Source organism: Hypanus sabinus, chromosome 16 (genome assembly GCF_030144855.1).
Source record: "Hypanus sabinus isolate sHypSab1 chromosome 16, sHypSab1.hap1, whole genome shotgun sequence".
In the NCBI taxonomy this organism is placed as follows: Eukaryota; Metazoa; Chordata; class Chondrichthyes; order Myliobatiformes; family Dasyatidae; genus Hypanus; species Hypanus sabinus.
The window spans coordinates 83,423,634-83,441,924 of record NC_082721.1 but is presented as its reverse complement, the minus strand read 5'-3'; the positions used below and the strand labels follow the sequence as shown (position 1 = coordinate 83,441,924).

The following is an 18,291-nucleotide window of genomic DNA, read 5'->3' as shown; positions in this document are numbered from 1 at the left end:
ATGTCAACAGGACAACGTGCTTGCAGTCCCAAAGTGATGGGACAGGAAAATGGGTCTGCATTCCAGTTGATGGGAGTGGGGGAAAGGTCTGCATTTTCTATTTGCAGTGAAGGAGGATGAGAGGTGACAATAGAGGTGTCTACTATGATAAGAGGTATTGATGGAGCGGATAGCCAGAGATTTTTCCCCCAGGGCAGAAATGACTAATACAAGGGGCATAATTTTGAGGGGACTGGAGGAAAGTATAAGGGTCATAAGTATATTACACACAGACTGGTGGGTGTGTGGGAACACACTGACAGGGCGGTGGTAGAGCCTCATACATCAGGAGCATTTAAGAAACTCCTAGGTAGGCACGTAGATGATAGTAAAATGGAGGGTTACATTAGGAGGGGAGGACTAGATTGATCTTAGAGTAGGTTAAAAGGTCAGCATGACTTCGTGGGCCAAAGGGCCTGCGATGTGCTGCAGTGTTCTATGTTGTATCGCATTGTCCATTTTATGATATGAATCAGGATGTAAAGGCCAAGGGTGTATGTACTCTGCGAGTCCGGTCGGTCATCCCATTTGACTTACGGACACCTGCAGCTGAGGGGATGGGTGAAGAATGATTTACCTGACTGTCCCAGTGGGTAGCGGTCCGTTGATGCTTGTTTGGCGACGGGTTGGTCTGCGGGGGCGAGACTAGAGGAGAAATGGTGAAAACCGTTAAACAAGACAATGAGGGGCTGGCACACACTCCTGTTAATAGCTGATAGATTGATCTACCTTGACCAATTACCCCAGCATAATTTTTATACAAACTCACAAAGTAAACTTAGTTGACATGTATCTGAGACTGGTGTCTTCAGATAAAGGAACCTGTGAACGACGCAGATGATAACAGTCATCGAGGATTTTATTTACAGATACAGTGTGGTAACAGGCTCTCCTGGCCCAACGGCCTACACTGCCCAATTACAACCATGTGAGCAACTCACCTACCAAACCATACATGTTAGAAATGTGGGAGGAAACTGGAATCCACACAGTCGCAGGGTGAAACTACAAATTCCTTACAGCAGCAGCAGAGCTGAACCTGTGTCGCTTCCACTGGCGTAGTGTTACACTAACCAAGCTGACAGATTGGTAACTTGTCTTCCCCCTTATTAACTTCAGGCTTTGAGGTCACCTTTTGTTAATTTCAGGGCTCTGATTGTATAGTTTCTGTGCCCAGTGGCTATGACACCAGAGGGAGACCGAGAAGAGAAACACCAACCTCCGACCGGCATTCTAAAGTCCTCCCTCAGAAACAGAAGTTGTGATGCCTTCTCCAGACAAATAACTCAGCATGAACAAATGTACTAAGTTGTTGGCGAGGCAACCAGGTTTTGAAACCAATAATCAGCGGGCAGTGAAGGTGCAGGAACTGGGAGTCCAGTTGCCCCTCATTACAGAGGCTTCCTACCTGACCAAAGTGCTGGGTGATGGGCAGGCGGTTCTGCAGGGACTCTGTCTGAATGCGCCTCTGATGGATGGGGCCCCCGACCGGTTGATATCTCAGTGATCCACCGCGCTGAAACCCTTGCTCATTACCCAAGTCCTGCAAATCAAAATTCAAAGTAAGTTTATTATCAATGTACATGTCACCATATACTACACTGAATTAATTTTCTTGCAGGCATTCACAACAGAACAAAGAAATACAATAGAATTGTCAAAAAACTACATACAAAGACTGACAACCAATCTGCCAAAGAAAGCTGTAAATTAAAAAAAAACAATAATACAGGATAAGCAACGTAATCGATATAGCCATTCCAAACACACATAACTTACTGAAATCAGTAAGTGAAAAACTCCAGAAATATGCTGAATTAAAAGAGGAAATTGAAAGACTTTGGAACATGAACAGGGTATATACATTGTCCTGATTGTAGTATTTATAACTGGTGTCACCCCAAAGGCACTACACTATTGCATTAAACAATTAGAGTTATACAGCAATATTTATGTAAATCTTCAGAAAGCCACAATGCTAAACATCACAGGAATAGTCTGAAAGTTCCTAGCAACTGAGAAATGAGTGCACTTGGCTATGCCTGGTTTTACCAGCTTGAGCTGAGGAAAATTGTGTTTTTATAGTAAACACAAAACGGGAAGAAGACGCTGAGGAAGGTGGACGTGTGCTGCACTGCTCGGTGGACCACTGGGGTGGTCCCAGGTGCGAGGACGTGGAGGTCGGAGGAAAGCGACGAGGGGTCGAATGGTTCTATGGTTGAGCTCCAACGATGTGCACTAAACTGACTGAACTCTGATAAGTTTGGCGCCTTTTACTTTATTTTCTTTTCCTTCATATATACTAGATTGTTGGTACTCATCTAGATTTAGTAAAATCTTTAAAGTATATTCTATAATGGTATCTGGTGTGAGTTTGATATTGTGTGTGCAACACTGCTTTAACTTGATTCCCACAGCACCTACGTATACAGGAGGTAGAGTTGTAGAGTGGCTGGAAATTTTCCCCCTAGACATATACCAGCCTGTTGGGCAAGTGTTACATTAATAATAATAAATAAGTAAATAATATTGAGAACAAACACGAGGAAATCTACAGATGCTGGAAATTCAAACACACACAAGATGCTGGTGGAACACAGCAGGCCAGGCAGCATCTATAAGGAGAAGCACTGTCGATGTTTTGGGCCGAGACCCTTAGTCATTTTGTTTTCTTGTGGCATTGCTCCTTGTAGGTGTGCTCAGAGGTGGGGAGGGCTTTTCCTGATGAAGGGTCTTGGCCTGAAACGTCGACAGTGCTTCTCCTTATAGATGCTGCCTGCCCTGCTGTGTTCCACCAGCATTTTGTGTGTGTTGTTTGTAATAATATTGAGAACATGAGTTTGATGCTGGGAGAGTCCAGTACCAGAGGGCATGGTTTGAGAATAAGGGGTAGGTCATTTAGGACAGAGTTAAGGAAAAACTTCTTCTCCCAGAGAGTTGTGGGGGTCTGGAATGCACTGCCTCGGAAGGCAGTGGAGGCCAATTCTCTGGATGCTTTCAAGAAAGAGTTAGATAGGTATCTTATGGATAGGGGAATCAAGGGATATGGGGACAAGGCAGGAACCGGGGTATTGATAGTAGATGATCAGCCATGATCTCAAAATGGCAGTGCAGGCTCGAAGGGCTGAATGGTCTACTTCTGCACCTATTGTCTATTGTCTATTGTCAATTGTCAATTCTTTGAAAGTGAGCCCATAGGTTGTGGAATCAGTTTAGTGTTGAGGTGAGTGAAGTTACCTATACTGGTTCAGGAGCCTGATGCTGAGGGGTAATAATGGTTCCTGATCCTGCTGGTATAGGAATAAGGCTCCTGTACCTCCTTCCTGATGGCAGGGGATGAGAAGGGGGCATAGCCTGGATGGTGGGTGTCCTTGTTGATGGATTTTGTTTTCCTGTGGCATCGCTCCTTGTAGGTGTGCTCAGAGGTGGGGAGGGCTTTTCCTGTGATGGTCTGGGTTTTATCCATTACTTTCTATAGACTTCTCTGTTCTTGCGCAGTGGTATTCACACAGTATTCAGCACTGTGCCACGTGGCTACAAAGCAAAAGGTCCCCCCAGGGTCCTGCACATTAACATGGTACGGCCCAACATGCTTCCACATCCATGAGTGAGTCTGGCCTGGATTCAAATCACTATATTAGTCATTCATATATAGTTGCATTCCAGGTTAACACTTCTCCAAACACAAAGCCACAAAGTTTACAGAGGACAGGTCAGCAAGGGTGTTATAAAACCACCATTGAGTTTCAGCACAAGCATAAGAAGAAGGAAAAGTTAGATGATGATGTCACCAGTACCTTGTGTTTCAGACGATTTTTCATCCCCTTCAAGCCCAATCTAGCTTGATCTTTAGCCTAGAAATAACAAAGACATCATGAATATTTTTGCATTTCTGAAACCATTACCATTGACACCTCCCCTCCAGTCTCTTAGCTCTTGACTCCATCACCATTGATTCATTGTCATCATCTTTGGATCTGCAGGAGCTCCTCTTCTCCTCCTCTACCCTCCTTTCATCCCTGTTTCTTCCCCCCCACAACAAAAAGTTTTATCTCTGCTCCGGCGCTGAAGCTGTACTCCAGTCTTCAGCAACAAAAATTGCCATTTACAAAGGATCATAAACGTATTACAACATGGCAAAGCCACGTCAGTCCTCAAGCTCTCCCTTCTGCTCTTTGCACAATCATTTTCTCTGCTTCTTTGTGCCTATGCCAACTACCTCCCACAACTACTCTGAACGTGATCATTGAACCTGCTTCCATTTACAGGAGAGATTCCAGACACTGGAAATCCAGAGCAGTACACGTAAAACGCTGGAGGAACTCAACACGTCAGGCAGCATCCATGGACAGTCCATGTTTTGGGCGAATACTTCAGACCTTAGACCCTAATGAAGGGTCTGAGCCCAATCCACTGACTGTTCATTCCCCTCCATAGATACTGCCTGACCTGTTGAGTTCCTGCAGCATTTTGTGTGTGCTTCCATTCCACAGGATGAAGAAGTTTGGTACCAGTGCTGGTTTACCTCTTGTGATCCTCTGATTTAAACTAAAGGTAATGTTCAGATGCTGCACTGAGAGGATTTTCCTCGTGCGACTCTGTTAACTACCTTAAACTGGTTCTCAATCCACGCGTATTATTCAACTCGTTTGGACCATTTGCTTCTATTAAATCACTACTCAATCTTGTCTGTACTACAGGAGAAATTCTCCAGTCTCTGTGCAACTGAGCCTGAAGATCATTCTGCTAACTCTTTCGGGCTTTTGTAAGCCATACTGATGAGAGTTAGACAATACTTAATGGCAGTGTTTTATAGACTGGTTATCCCTGCAAGGGGCCCAAGTGCTTTACCTGCCCATACACCTCCTCCCTCACCTCCATTCAGGGCCCCAAACAGTACTTCCAGGTGAGGCAACATTTCACCTGCACATGTGCTGGGGTCCCCTATTGTGTCCGGTGGTCCCGATGCAGGCTCCTCTACATTGGTGAGACCTGTTGTAAGTTGAGGGACCACTTCATCGAGCACATCTGCTCCATCGCCACAAGTGCAACTTTCCGCTGGCCAAACATTTTAATTCTGACTCCCATTCCTGTTCTGACATGGACTCCTCTTGCGCCAAATTTTATGACATATGCCAGTGATACTGTACTCAATTCTGATTCTGTTGAGTACTTGAAGATGAAGGAAGCGGCAAGGAGGCAGTAGGAAATTAGCAAACTCCAGAGACGGTGCTAGGCTGCGAAAGGTGGAGTGACAGAGATAGGTGGTGTCCTGCAATCTGGAATTGGGTGCAAAAGACTTGGAGAGGTGTAAAGGATTAAAGACAGCAAGGGCCAAGGACATATGGGAGAAGTAGGGTTAATGTTAGCAGACAGGTTTGACTGGTAGAAAGAATGTGAACTGTAGGTTATAAATAAAGGTAACTACATTTAGGTGTGGCTCAGTAAGATGGACTCCTATGAATGAGTCAGAAGCTTGCTAGTTCAAACCCATTACAAGAACTTGAATACAAAACTCAAGGAAGAAATATTAATGCAGTATCAAGAGGGTGCTATGCTACCGCAGATGCCATTTTTCTGGAGAAGACAAAGACTTGAGTCTTGTAAAACTTCGGTTCCCAATGCTATTTGCTTACTTCTATTGCTAGCATGATTTTTTCTCTCTGTGAGTTTTTTACTGGGTTCTTTTGGGGTTTCTTTGTTTCATGGCTGCCTGTACGGAGATGAATCTCAAGGTTGCATATAGTATACATACTTTGAAAGTCGAGTTTGTTGTCATATGCACAAATAGATTTATGCATAGGTGCATGAGAAACTTACTTGCAGTAGCATCACAGTCAAATGGCATCAGGAAAACAGCATTCACAAGAAAGCAAACATGAAGTAAACAGAAATTATACATAATTTTTACAAGAACGTAATTGGAACAAAAGAAAACAAAGTCCATTCTAGTGGAAAAGTGACCAGAGCAGTCACAGTGTTGCTAAACTGTAGAGATTAGGGTTTTGCCTATTGGCTCAAGATTGAATGGCTGAAGGAAAGTGGTTTTTCTTGAACCTGCTGGTGGGGGACCTCAGGCTTCTGTTGCTCCTGCCTGACTGTAGCTATGACAAAATGGCATGTCCTGGATTGTGAAGATCTTTGATGATAGATGCTGCTTTCTTGAGGCAGTGCATCCTGTAGATGCAACCAATGGTGGGGAGGGGTTTTCCTGTGATGTGTTCACTATTATCTGCCGATTGTATGCTTTAATTGCTGTACCAGACCAGCATTCAGACAGTGCGGATATATTCAACAGTATATCCATCTCATTATAGGAAGGATGTGGAAGCTTTAGAGATGGTGTAGAGGAGATTTACCAGCTTGCTGTCTGGATTAGAGAACATGTCTTATGATTGAGTGAGCTAGGACTTTTCTCTTTGGAGTGAAGAAGGATGAGAGGTGACTTGATAGAAGTGTACAAGATGATAAGGGACATAGATTGAGTGGACATCCAGAGACTTTTCTCCATACTGGAAATGACTAATACAAGGGGGCATAATTTTATGGTGAATGGAGAAAATAGGGAGGGTGTAAGAGATAAGTTTTCACACAGGGTGTTGGGTATGTGGAATGTACTGTCAGGGTGGTGGTAGAGGTAGATACATTAGGGGCATTTAAAAGACTCTTAGATAGCCACATGGAAGTTAGAAAAATGGAGGCTATGTAGGAGGGAAGGGTTAGATGATCTTAGAGTAGGTTAAAAGGTCAGCATAACATTGTGGACCAAAGGGCCTGAATTATGCTGTACTGTTCTATGATCTATGCTCTAGTACATCTTGAGAATTTTTTAAAGAGTACATGATGACAAACTAAACCTCCATAATGTCTTAAGAAAGTGAAGATGATGTTGTGCTTTCCTTATGATTCTATTTATGTGCTGAGCCCATGACAGGTCACAGGATATGCTAATGCCCAGGAATTTAAAGCTGCTGACTCTCTCCACTGCCGATCCCTCAGTGTAGACTCGAGATGTCCATTCACCTCAACCCTTCCTGAAGTCAACAGTCAGTCCTTTAACTTTGCTGACACTGAACAAGAGATTGTTATTGTGGTACCTCTCGACCTATCTCACTCCAGTAAGCTGCCACATCACCACCTACGATTCGTCTAACAGTATTCGTGTCATCGGCAAATTAAAAGATGGCATTGGAGCTGTACTTAGCCACAAGAAAACCTGCAGGTGCTGGAAATCCAAAGAACACCCACAAGATACTGGAGGAACTCAGTAGGCCAGGCAGCATCTATGGAAAAGAGTAAACTGCTGACATTTTGGGCCGAGTCCTGGTGAAGGGTCTTGGCCCAGAACGTTAACTGTTTACTCTTTTCCATAGATCTATTAAAGCACACACCTTTAATAATGATCATCGAGGAGATGCTGATTGTCTTTGACTGTGATCTGCTAATGACCCAAGTACAGAGGTACAGTTTTGAAGCTTGGTCATGAACTTGGATGGGATAAATGTGCTGAGTGTTGAGCTGTAGTTTAAACCCAAGACTCTACTTATTCTCTTAGATGGATGTAAATACTGGCACTAAAGTTCAGGAGCTGCTTCACAATCCCATGGACCTAAGCTTATTCCTGACTTCCATGTTCTGTGTGTGGAGTTCACACATTCTCCTGGAACTATGAGGTTCAATCGGATCCTCAGGTCCGTGTCCCAGTTGTGGTGGGTGTTGGTGGTTGATTGGCCATTGTAAAATCTTGCCCTAATGTACAGATGACGGGCTGAATCTGGAGAATAGTAATTGGAATGTGGAGAGGGCAGGTTATGGGATGGAGTGGGGGGGGGGTAGTGATTGTTTTGTGAGTTAGCTTAGGCATGATGGGCCAGAACGGCTTCTTCCTGTGTTGTATGGAAATATGAGGAAGGAAGTATCCTTAGTGTCTGCTCAAAAGTTATTACTCAATTTGACAAAAACATTATACATTTATAGTTTATCATTAAATATCTCCACCACCTCAGACATGACCTCTTCTCATTGTTGCCAACAGGCAGGAGGTACATGAGCCTGAAGGTGTATGATTCAGGAACAGCTTCTTTCCCTCTGCCATCAGATTTCTGAATGGACATTGAACCCACGAGCACTATCTTTTTTCTCTCCCTTTTTGCACTACTTATTTAACTTTATAAATATTGTGTGTGTATATATATATATATATATATATATATATATATACACACACACATATATACACACACTGTAACTTACAGTTTTTATAATTATGTATTGCAATGTACTGCCGCAGAACAACAAATCTCATGACATCTGCCAGAGATATTAAACCTGATTCTGACTCTGATTATTTCCTACAATGCAAAAAAGTTAACACTTCAAAAAATGTATTATTGACCATGAGGAAATTTGGAATGCCTTGAGGTTGTGAATTGCAAAGTCTTTTCCTTTATGTAAGTAATGGTGAGTTGTTTCAGTCCCAGAGATTGTCCTGTTTTAACATCCACAGCAACCAGTTGTGAACACCCGTTACATCAGGCCAGTTGTCAGCAGTCACGCTGACCCTGTGGAATGAAAGGTTTGCTGTGAGCTCCTCAGTACTTACAAAGTTATACATGTTCTTCACAGCTGGATTGGCTTTAGATTTCACTGTGTGAATCAGGGCTCCACCACTTCTCTGCACATAAACAGAGTGAATTGTTGAAACATCATGTCTCATCTCATCATCAAGCCTCCGAATTCCTTCAAATTCATTCATGTTCCTTCACCTCCAGGCTTTGGCATCACAAGTAGCTTAGCACCCTTTCCACTAGAGTAAGCAAGCCCCTGATAAAATGTACTTTACTCTCAGGCCAACACTCATCAATCATCATTCTCCATCTCTTGTAATAGGTGGCACCTCTGATCAAGATGCACTCTTTCTCCCTTTCCCCACTCCTCCCTCCCAACACTCTGTACCCTCCTTATCCATCCTGGATTCCATTCCCTCCCTCCCTCTCCCCGTCACTTTCTATTCTACTTCTCTGTATTCTGCACTTCCCCTCCCTCCTTCCTTCAGTTTCACTCCTACCGTCTGCACTTGCTCTCTCCCTCCTTACTCCATCCAATCTCTGGTCTCCTCTGACAGTCCCAGTACCCTGCCCCAACAATGATCCATCTATATCATTGGTGTTATCAATGAAAGGTGTTTTTATTTACCTTTACACTTTGCTTCCATTGTTGATAGGTCTTGGAGCAGCCTGAGGAAATGGGAGAAGCCCAGAATTAGTGGCCATCACAATACAAGAAAAGCGTAAGCATGGCATCTGTGCTGATTCATGTGAGAACTCATTCAAGGTGCTCACCTGAAGAATAACCACCCAGATTAACCTCCTCCTCGAACAGATCTGTCAGTACCTTCCCCTGGTTAAGCTTTTCCAGTCGATTATCTATAAACTGAATCAAAATGACATGAAACAGAAACAAGTTGAATGTGAGCAGACATAGAGCTAAAGGAGAATTAACGGCGGGTTAAGGGAAAGGCTGAAAGACAAAATCAACTCAAATGAGATTTTCCTTAGGTCAGCTGATTTATTTTACTTTTTATTTAGATCTACAGCAGAGCCCAACAACCCTGCACAAACTAATTACCCCAATGAGACCAATTAACCTACTTATGTCTTTTGGACTGTGGGAGGAAACCAGAGCACTTGGAGGAAACCCACGAGGTCACAGGGAATACATATAAGCTCCTTACAGGCAGTGGCGGGTTTTGAACCTGGGTCACTGGTGCTGTGGTAGCTTTATGCTAATCACTGCATTACCATGGTTGTGGGAGGAAGGGAGAGAGATGATCTGTGTGAGGAGTTAAAGTATAAAATTGCCTTTAAGAGGAAGAGGAGGTTTCATTACACACTTTTTTGTTGGATCATGAAATGTTTTGCCATGGGGTAGTTTACCAAACACTGTCATATCTTGGAAAACAGGACAAATATTTACATAAACACAAAAAAGTCTGCAGATGCTGGAAATCCAGAGCAACACACACAAAATACTGGAGGAACTCAGCAGCTCAGGCAGCATCTGTGGAAAAGAATAAACAGTCAATGTTTCGGGCCATTTTTTCAGGACTGGAAAGGAAGGGGGAAGATGATAAATAAAAAGGTGAAGGGGAGGGGGGAAGGAGTCTAGCTGGAAGGTGATAGGTGAAGCCAGTTGGGTGGGAAAGGTCAATGGCTGGAGAAGAAACATAGGAGAGGAGGATAGACCACAGGACAAAAGGAAGGAAGAGGGGACCAAGAGGGCAAGGGGGGGGGGAGTGATAGGCATGTGAGAAGAGGTGAAAGGTCAGAGGGGGAATAGAGGAAAGGAGGGGGAAAATATTTTTTTACCAGAAGGATAAATCGATATTCATGCCCTCTGGGTGGAGGGTACCCAGATGGAATATGTGTTGCTCCTGCACCCTCAGGGTGGCCTGGGTGACACAAGAGGAGGTCATGGATCAACACATCAGAATGGGAATGGGAATCTAGAGGAGGTTTGAGGATTGTAGGAAGCCAACCAAAGCAGTGGGGTTATTTTGGGATTATTCTGGTACTGAGCCGGACCATTCAAGATGAGATGTCTCTGTGCTGGAAATGTACAGTTCTGTTTCTTGAAATAATGAACAATGAGTATTCAGAATGGAAAACTGAGGAGGTTTTCAATGCATTGTGGCACCAGGGAGTCTGAGCAAGAGTGAGGTGATGGAAGATTTTCAGTCTCCGGGGTTGTACCCGATACACAGGCCCCATTCCTGCCTCATGTCAAGCCTCACCTGTTTGAACAGTTGAAGGTGCACTGCATGCTGCAGGAAATTCTTCATCGAGCTCGGTTTGTGGTCCAAAAATGTCTCCTCACAAAACGTAACTGGTTCCCCCTAAGGACACAGGAAGTAAAAAAAAATTCATGAGCGGTTTCACTTTTCCTCCTGGCTTTCTCAATGGTCTTCTCAAATCTTGTTGTTTAGAGTTGAAATGACAGACGGAAGCCACTCAGCCCATTGTGCACATGCTAGTTCTTCGAAAGAGTTCTCCAATTAGTCACACTCCTTTGAACATTCTCACATCATCATGATATGATGTCTTTATCATCAAATCATCAGGAAATAACACATTTTTGAAATACGGGAAGTGTTCAATTGTAGGGAGAAGTAATGATCTAACACAAAGTACCATCTCATTACTCAACGAAGTAGTGATATCTGTACATAATACGTGGTATCAGAGAGTGATATGTTACACGATGCTATTCTACACTGTGTCGTGGGTGCTTCTTGTTCTGCTTTGCAACTCCAAATCATAAAACTAATTGAAACCAAAAAGACAGGAGCCCAGAGATATCATTTCTTATTTACATTCAGAGAGGTGCACACATGTATCACGTATTTAAACAAACATGAATGCTAAATCAGACAATGCATTTACAATTTACTCAAATATTACTGAAATATTAAATATTAAATACACAACACTCCTCCCTACTTAGCTATAACTCCTACTCAATATAGAATGTATCTCAACTTATAAACATATACTATATATACAACTTAATTATATATATAAATAAATAGAATTACTATATAGACATCCACGGCATAATAAATTGTTTCATTCAGGCGTAAAGGTTTAATTGCTGTGGATGACTTCTTACTCTTGTGGGATAATGTCTTTCCTGACAAGGGAGAACCACTCTGCTTGGTCGGTGAAACAATCTCAGGTCTTGGGCCTTCTCTATGTGGCTGTAGAAGTTGACTCTGGGACTGCAGGAAGTTGTTCTGACAGCTTTGGACACCTTTCTTCTCCAATAAATGACCCTGTTCTCCTCAATTGATCAGTGTGTCGTCTCCAGGTGGCACCTGATACAACTTCCACAGTACCGTATAGGAAAGTGGTCCAGTTCTGTCCTTAATATTTCTGAATACCCATTTCTGATCACCTCTGTGGTCCTCACCATGCTAGTCCAGGAGAGAAACATTGAACCTTGTTTTAGGAGCCTTCAATTTGTCTCAGCTGTTTGCCTTGCATTCTCCTTCCGAGACTGGTGTTGAGGAAATCCAAGTGTGAGCACAAGGGACGTCCCAGGAACAGCACGGCTGGTGAGTTGTTGATTGTGGAGTGTGATGCATTGCGATATGCAAGGAGGAAATTAACCAGCTTCTGCTTCAGTGTCAGTGCAGTGTGTTCTGCTCACAGTGCATTCTTTAGACTCTGGACAAATCCTTCCAACAAACCATTTGTAGCTGGGTGGTATTGTCCAGATGTAATATGTCTTATTCCATTTATTTTCAGGGATGACGGAAACTGTTTCACAACAAACTGCAGTGCGCTGTCACTGACTAAATGTTCTGGAATGCATCAATATTCTGCAAGGCTGTAGTGGAGGCTATCTGGAACATTCCTGGCCATTTTGTAGCTGCATCCATGACTACCAAGAAGTTTGTGTCTATGAATGGTCTGGCAAAATCCACATGAATCCTCTGCCAGGTAAATGCAGGCCATTCCCAGGGATGAAGAGGTGCTGCCCTTGGCATCTTCTGGACATGTTGGCATCCCAAACAACGTGTGGCAACTGCTCGATCCCAGGCTGCCAAAGCTTCGAGCCAACACTTTCATTTTGACCAGGTCCAGATGACCAGCATGTAGCTCTCAGCTTGGATGGTACAACAACTATCAGTCCCCACATAAGGCAACCCCCATTAAGGACAAGTTCAACCCTGCGCTGGTAAAATTGGGGCAACCGAAGTTTCTGCTGCACATTCCAGCCATTTTAGGAGACCATGTAGACCTGAGGCAGTGTGGGTTCTTTTCCGGTTTCCCTTTGGATCATGTCTGCAGTAACAGGGAGAATTTCAATTTGTGTTAGGGAGCATACATCTAGAGGGGTGTCCTCTTTTGTAAATTTTTCAGGTATTTCCTTTTCCGAAGGTAAATGGGGCAATCAGTCTGCATTTTATGATTCGTCTCCTCTTGAATTCAATCTTATTATAATTATGTCCTCCAAGAAACAGAGCCCATCTCTACATTCCTGCTGCTGAAGTTAGTGGAACACCCTTCTGTGGATTGAAATGGACACTGGTGGTTGATGATCAGTAACGAGGGTAAACTCTCTCCCATACAAGTATAGGTGGAAATGTTTTACTCTCCAAACCAGACTCAAGTCCTCTCTGTCAATCTGTGCATGATTTTTCTACGCAGTGGTAAGGGAATGTGATGCAAATACTATGGGGGGGGGGTCACTTCTGTCACTCATAACATGTGACATAACTACACCAACACCATAAGGTTAGGCAGCTGAGGTAAGCTTCACTGGATGATGTAGATCATAATGTTTGAGTACAGTGTCAGATGTCACCATGTCCTTTACCTTTTCGAAAGTCACCTCACACTGCTTTTGTCCTTTGCCGCTTCTTCCCGATCTATAGTAATGAGTTCAATGGATAGAGCACAGTAGTCAGATCTGGCAGGAATTTTATACTAATTGTCAAATCCTAAAAAGGACCTCAACTGTGATACATCCTTTGTAGCCACTGCTTGAATTTTCTCAGCACACTTGTGTAATTCTTGTGCATCAATGGCGTGATCACAGTAAGTGATGCTTGGTTTAAAGAATTCACACTTGTTACATCATGTTCTGAGCCCATAATCTTCTCATCTTTTTAACGCTGTCTTGAAATTATGGAGATGTTCCTTGTCATCCTTACCGGTAACAATGATGTCATCCAGGTAACATTAAGTGCCTGGGTAGCCTTGTAGCACCTGGTTCCTAGCTTCCAGCCAGAGTGCAGGTGCTGCTCCAAAAATAAGCCTATTATAGTGATAAACACCCTTGTGAGTGTTTATGATCAGAAACATTTTGGACTCTTCTTCCATCTCCATCTGTAGGTAGGCATCAGCTAAGTCCACTTTGCTGAAGTGTTTCCCTCCAGAAAGGTTTGCAAAGATATCCTCCATCCTGGGCAGAGGGTATTAATCAGCTTTTAGTTTGAGGTTGATGATGACAAAATCACCACAGATGGTGACAACACCATTCTCCTTGTCTACTAGGACTACTGACATTGCCCATGGGCTCCACTCAAACTTGTAAAGAATTCCTTCAGCTTCCATGTTATGTTTTTAAACCCAATGCATTCATTGTTTATCAACGATCTCCCCCTCTCTCTCTCTCTCCTGAAGAGACACGTGCAAATAGAAACATAGAAAACCTGAAGCACAATACAGGTCCTACGGCCCACAAAGCTGTGCCGAACAGGTCCTTATCTTAGAAATTACCTAGGGTTACCCATTGCCCTCTATTTTTGTACCATCCAGGAGTCTCTTAAAAGACCGTATCGTATCCACCTCCACCACCGTCGCTAGCAGCCCATTCCACGCACTCTCCACTCTGCATAAAAAACCTACCCCTGACATCTCCCCTGTACCTACTTCCAAGCACCTTAAAACTGTGCCCTCTCATGCTAGCCATTTCAGCTCTGGGAAAATGACTATCCACACAATCAATGCCTCTCGTCATCTTATAACTGCACTGTTTAAAAAAAATTGAATTTCTCGTTGCGCTTTTTAAAAAACTCAAACATTTTGCTGTGCTCCAACAGGTAGGTAGTCATCTCAGGTTCATTTCAAAACTTCCTCATTGCCATTTTTAAGTTTTGTGACCCAAAACGTTAAACTAACTGGAAGCAAAAAGATGGAAGCCTGGAGATAATGTGTCTAGTTTCATTTTTTCTTTGAGAGGCACATGCATGTATGACGTGGTGGCGTAATGACATATGCCATTCACATACTTCTATATATAATCTGTAATGAATTATTTAAATGAACAAGACTGCTTAATCAAATAATTGTATTTACAACAATAGTCAGATATTACTGAAATATGAAATACACAACACCTCTCTCTAATGATTATTTAAATGAACAAGACTGCTTAATCAAAAAATTGTACTTATAATACTCAAATATTACTGAAATATGAACTACACAACACATCTCTCTAATGAATTATTTAAATGAACAAGACTGCTTAATCAAACAATTGTATTTACATTAATATGCAAATATTACTGAAATATGAAATACACAACACTTCTCTCTATCTAAGACAATGCAGTAGAGCTACTGGCTTCCACTTTATTTCCCCATTTTACATTCTTTTTGGACATACAATCAATCTATGTATATAAACTAATTTATATTTATTGTGTTTTTTTTGTTATTGTGCTCTTTATCTTTTTGTGTTTTTCTGGGCTGCATCAGATCTGGAGTAACAATTATTTCATTCTCCTTTACACTTGTGTACTGGAAATGACATTAAACAACCTTGAATCTTCCTCTTTCTATTTTTGAGTTAAGCTCTAGAGGCAGACTTATTTCTCTTCTTGTGCCTCAATGTCTATCTCACATACACAACTATAAAACTTTGTTCTGGCTTTATAAAGCACTGGGTATTCCACATCTGGAGACTTGCATTCAGTTCTGATTACCCTGTTGTAGGAAGGATGTGGAGGGTTTGGAGAGGGAGCAGAGCAGTTTATTAGGATGTAGCTTGGATTAGAGGGTATGATCTATAAGGAGAGGTTGAACAAAGGAAGGATATCCTGGCTGTAGAGGAAGTGCAGCGTAGATTCATGAGGTTAATTCCTGGGATGTCTGGACTGTCTTACGCAGAGAGGTTAGAGAGACTGGGCTTGCACACGCTGGGATTAAGGAGATTGAGAGGGGATCTGATTGAAACATATAAGATTATTAAGGGATTGGACAAGATAGAGGCAGGAAATATGTTCCAGATGCTGGGAGAGTCCAGTACCAGAGGGCATGGATTGAGAATAAGGGGTAGGTCATTTAGGGCAGAGTTAAGGAAAAACTTCTCCCAGAGAGTTGTGGGGGTCTGGAATGCACTGCCTCGGAAGGTAGTGGAGGCCAATTCTCTGGATGCTTTCAAGAAGGAGCTAGATAGGTATCTTATGGATAGGGGAACCAAGGGATATGTGGACAAGGCAGGAACCGGGTATTGATAGTAATTGATCAGCCATGATCTCAAAATGGCGGTGCAGGCTCGAAGGGCCGAATGGTCTACTTCTGCACCTATTGTCTGTTGTCTATAAACTTGTTGTTTTCGTTGGAGCTGTGGAGGATGAGAAGAAACCTGATAAAAGTATACAAAGTTATGAGAGCATACATAAGCAATTGATAACTGTCTCCCCCCAGGATTGAAATGTTTAATACCAGAGAGCATACATTTACATTGAGAAGGGGAAAGTTGAAAGGAAATGCGTGGAGTAGGTTTTATTTTACACTAAGAGAGGCGAGTGCCTGGAACGTGCTGTAGGTAAGAGGGATTAATGTTTGTTGCTTTTGGTTTGCCTTTAGCTGGTTTGGCACAACACTGTGGGTCGACGTGCCTGTTCCTGTGCTGTACTCTCTACATTCAATGTTCTATGTCCCATGATTAAATCAGGGGAATTACTGCATAGCACGACTTGAAGAGCTGTATCTCAACAAATAAATAAAAATTATATTGTATTTCTTTCCAGCAAGAAAATGAATCTCAAGGAAATTTGATTTTTAACTTCCTCCTCATTATATCTCCTACATTAATGATCTTCCTTAGAACTATGATTATTAGTCTCACAAAAAAAAATCTTTCTTCAATTTGTTTATAGCCATCCGAAGACCAGGTTTGTGGTCTAATTACTGCATTATGACTTAATTCATTGTAGCTCTTAATATATCGGACAGTGCACACCTTCCTCATTCCTCAGCTGACTTGTTGACAGCCTCACTGAGAGGAGGGCAATTAAAGTAACGACTAGTGTATATAATAGGTTTTCAAATATCCGGGCACTGCAGGTATAGTGGTTGTAACTGTGTGGACACTCACAGCATTAAATTTGAGGGCATCTTGATAGCTTCCAAAGATTGCAGCCTGTGTCCTCAGAAATGCTCGAGCCACCACATCGCCCGTCACTGCTGACTGCTTCTTCAACTTCATCTTCAGAACAGACATCTACAATAAAGGAAACAAGACACCGCACAGGTAATGTGAAGAGAGAGGGGGAGCAGAGTGGACAGAGATGGGCAATCTGGGAGGAAAGGGGGGAGAAAGTGAAGGAGATAGGGAGACGGTGGGGAAGGATGGAAAGTAGGGGAGACGGGGGAGACAGGATGGGTGAAAGGGAAAGGGGGAAGGAGCAAGGGTGAAGGGGAATGGGTAGGAATAGGGGGGTAAGAGAAGGTTGGGAAAGGGGAGATGAACCATGACCACTAAGGAGGGGCATTCAGAACTTACAATCAATTAAACCCCAATCTTTCCAGTCAATTAAGAAGAAATTTTGCCCTGACCTTCACATTAAGTCTTGTTCCCACACTCCGAGTCTTGCTGTGCCAACACCATAAACACCACTCCCCATTTCATGACATGCCCCTTCACACCCACATACTGATCCCTGCAGTAATGTGCGGAATTGTAGCAATCCTTTCACTGACCTGGGTGTTCAGTGATTAAATCTGGAGCTCTTTCTGTAAATGCCCATTTCACAGGCAGCAGTGCAGTCCGCCATTGTGACAAGTTCAAGTCAGTGCACATAAAGCCCAGCCATGCAACAACAGCCACCGGTCGGGCTGGTTCGATGCACTCTTGACAACAATGGGAGAAGAAGCAACTTTCAATTACTGAACGTGGTCTATCACATTGAGGGCCCACCTAGATTCCTACATCTCAGTCAAATGCTGGTACTCACTATAGCAGGTTCAAGTTTATTGTCACCTGACTGTTTATAATATATATATGTATACACACACAACCAAACAAAATAACATTTGTCACACACACAACATATAAACCAACGTATTATACTATAAAAATAAGTTGATAAAATATAATGGCATCCATTTTCCTCTCAGCCCCAGTCTCCTGCCTTCTCTCCATATCCCTTCATGTCCTGATCAATCAAGAATTTATGAACCTCTGCCTTAAATATACCCAAAGACTTAGCTTCCATGGCTGCGTATAGCAATGAATTTCAGATTCACCACCTTCCGACTGAATAAATTCCTTCTCATCTCTGTTCTAAATGGATGCTCCTCTATTCTGGGGCTGTGCCCTCTGGTCTTAGACTCCCCCACCATAGGAAACATCCTCTCCACATCCACTCTATCAAGAGCTTTCACCATTCGATAGGTTTCAATGAGGTCACCCCTCATTTTTCTGAATTCCATGATGTGAGCAATAGAGAACTGG

The 18,291-nt window shown here is 42.8% G+C and overlaps 1 protein-coding gene across 8 annotated transcripts in view; it reads right to left on the bottom strand.

The window, feature by feature from the left end:
• LOC132406514 (DENN domain-containing protein 1B-like) overlaps positions 1-18,291 on the bottom strand; it is a 127,184-nt gene that overhangs the window by 5,711 nt on the left and 103,182 nt on the right. For all 8 annotated transcript variants that reach the window (XM_059992291.1, XM_059992292.1, XM_059992290.1 and 5 more), the window contains 8 exons: positions 16,933-17,058; positions 10,832-10,933; positions 9,381-9,471; positions 9,235-9,275; positions 8,642-8,713; positions 3,837-3,893; positions 1,448-1,582; positions 617-684 (listed from right to left, as the gene is read on the bottom strand). In XM_059992291.1, the coding sequence (XP_059848274.1) occupies positions 617-684; positions 1,448-1,582; positions 3,837-3,893; positions 8,642-8,713; positions 9,235-9,275; positions 9,381-9,471; positions 10,832-10,933; positions 16,933-17,058 (692 nt within the window). The remainder of the gene's footprint in view (positions 1-616; positions 685-1,447; positions 1,583-3,836; positions 3,894-8,641; positions 8,714-9,234; positions 9,276-9,380; positions 9,472-10,831; positions 10,934-16,932; positions 17,059-18,291) is intronic.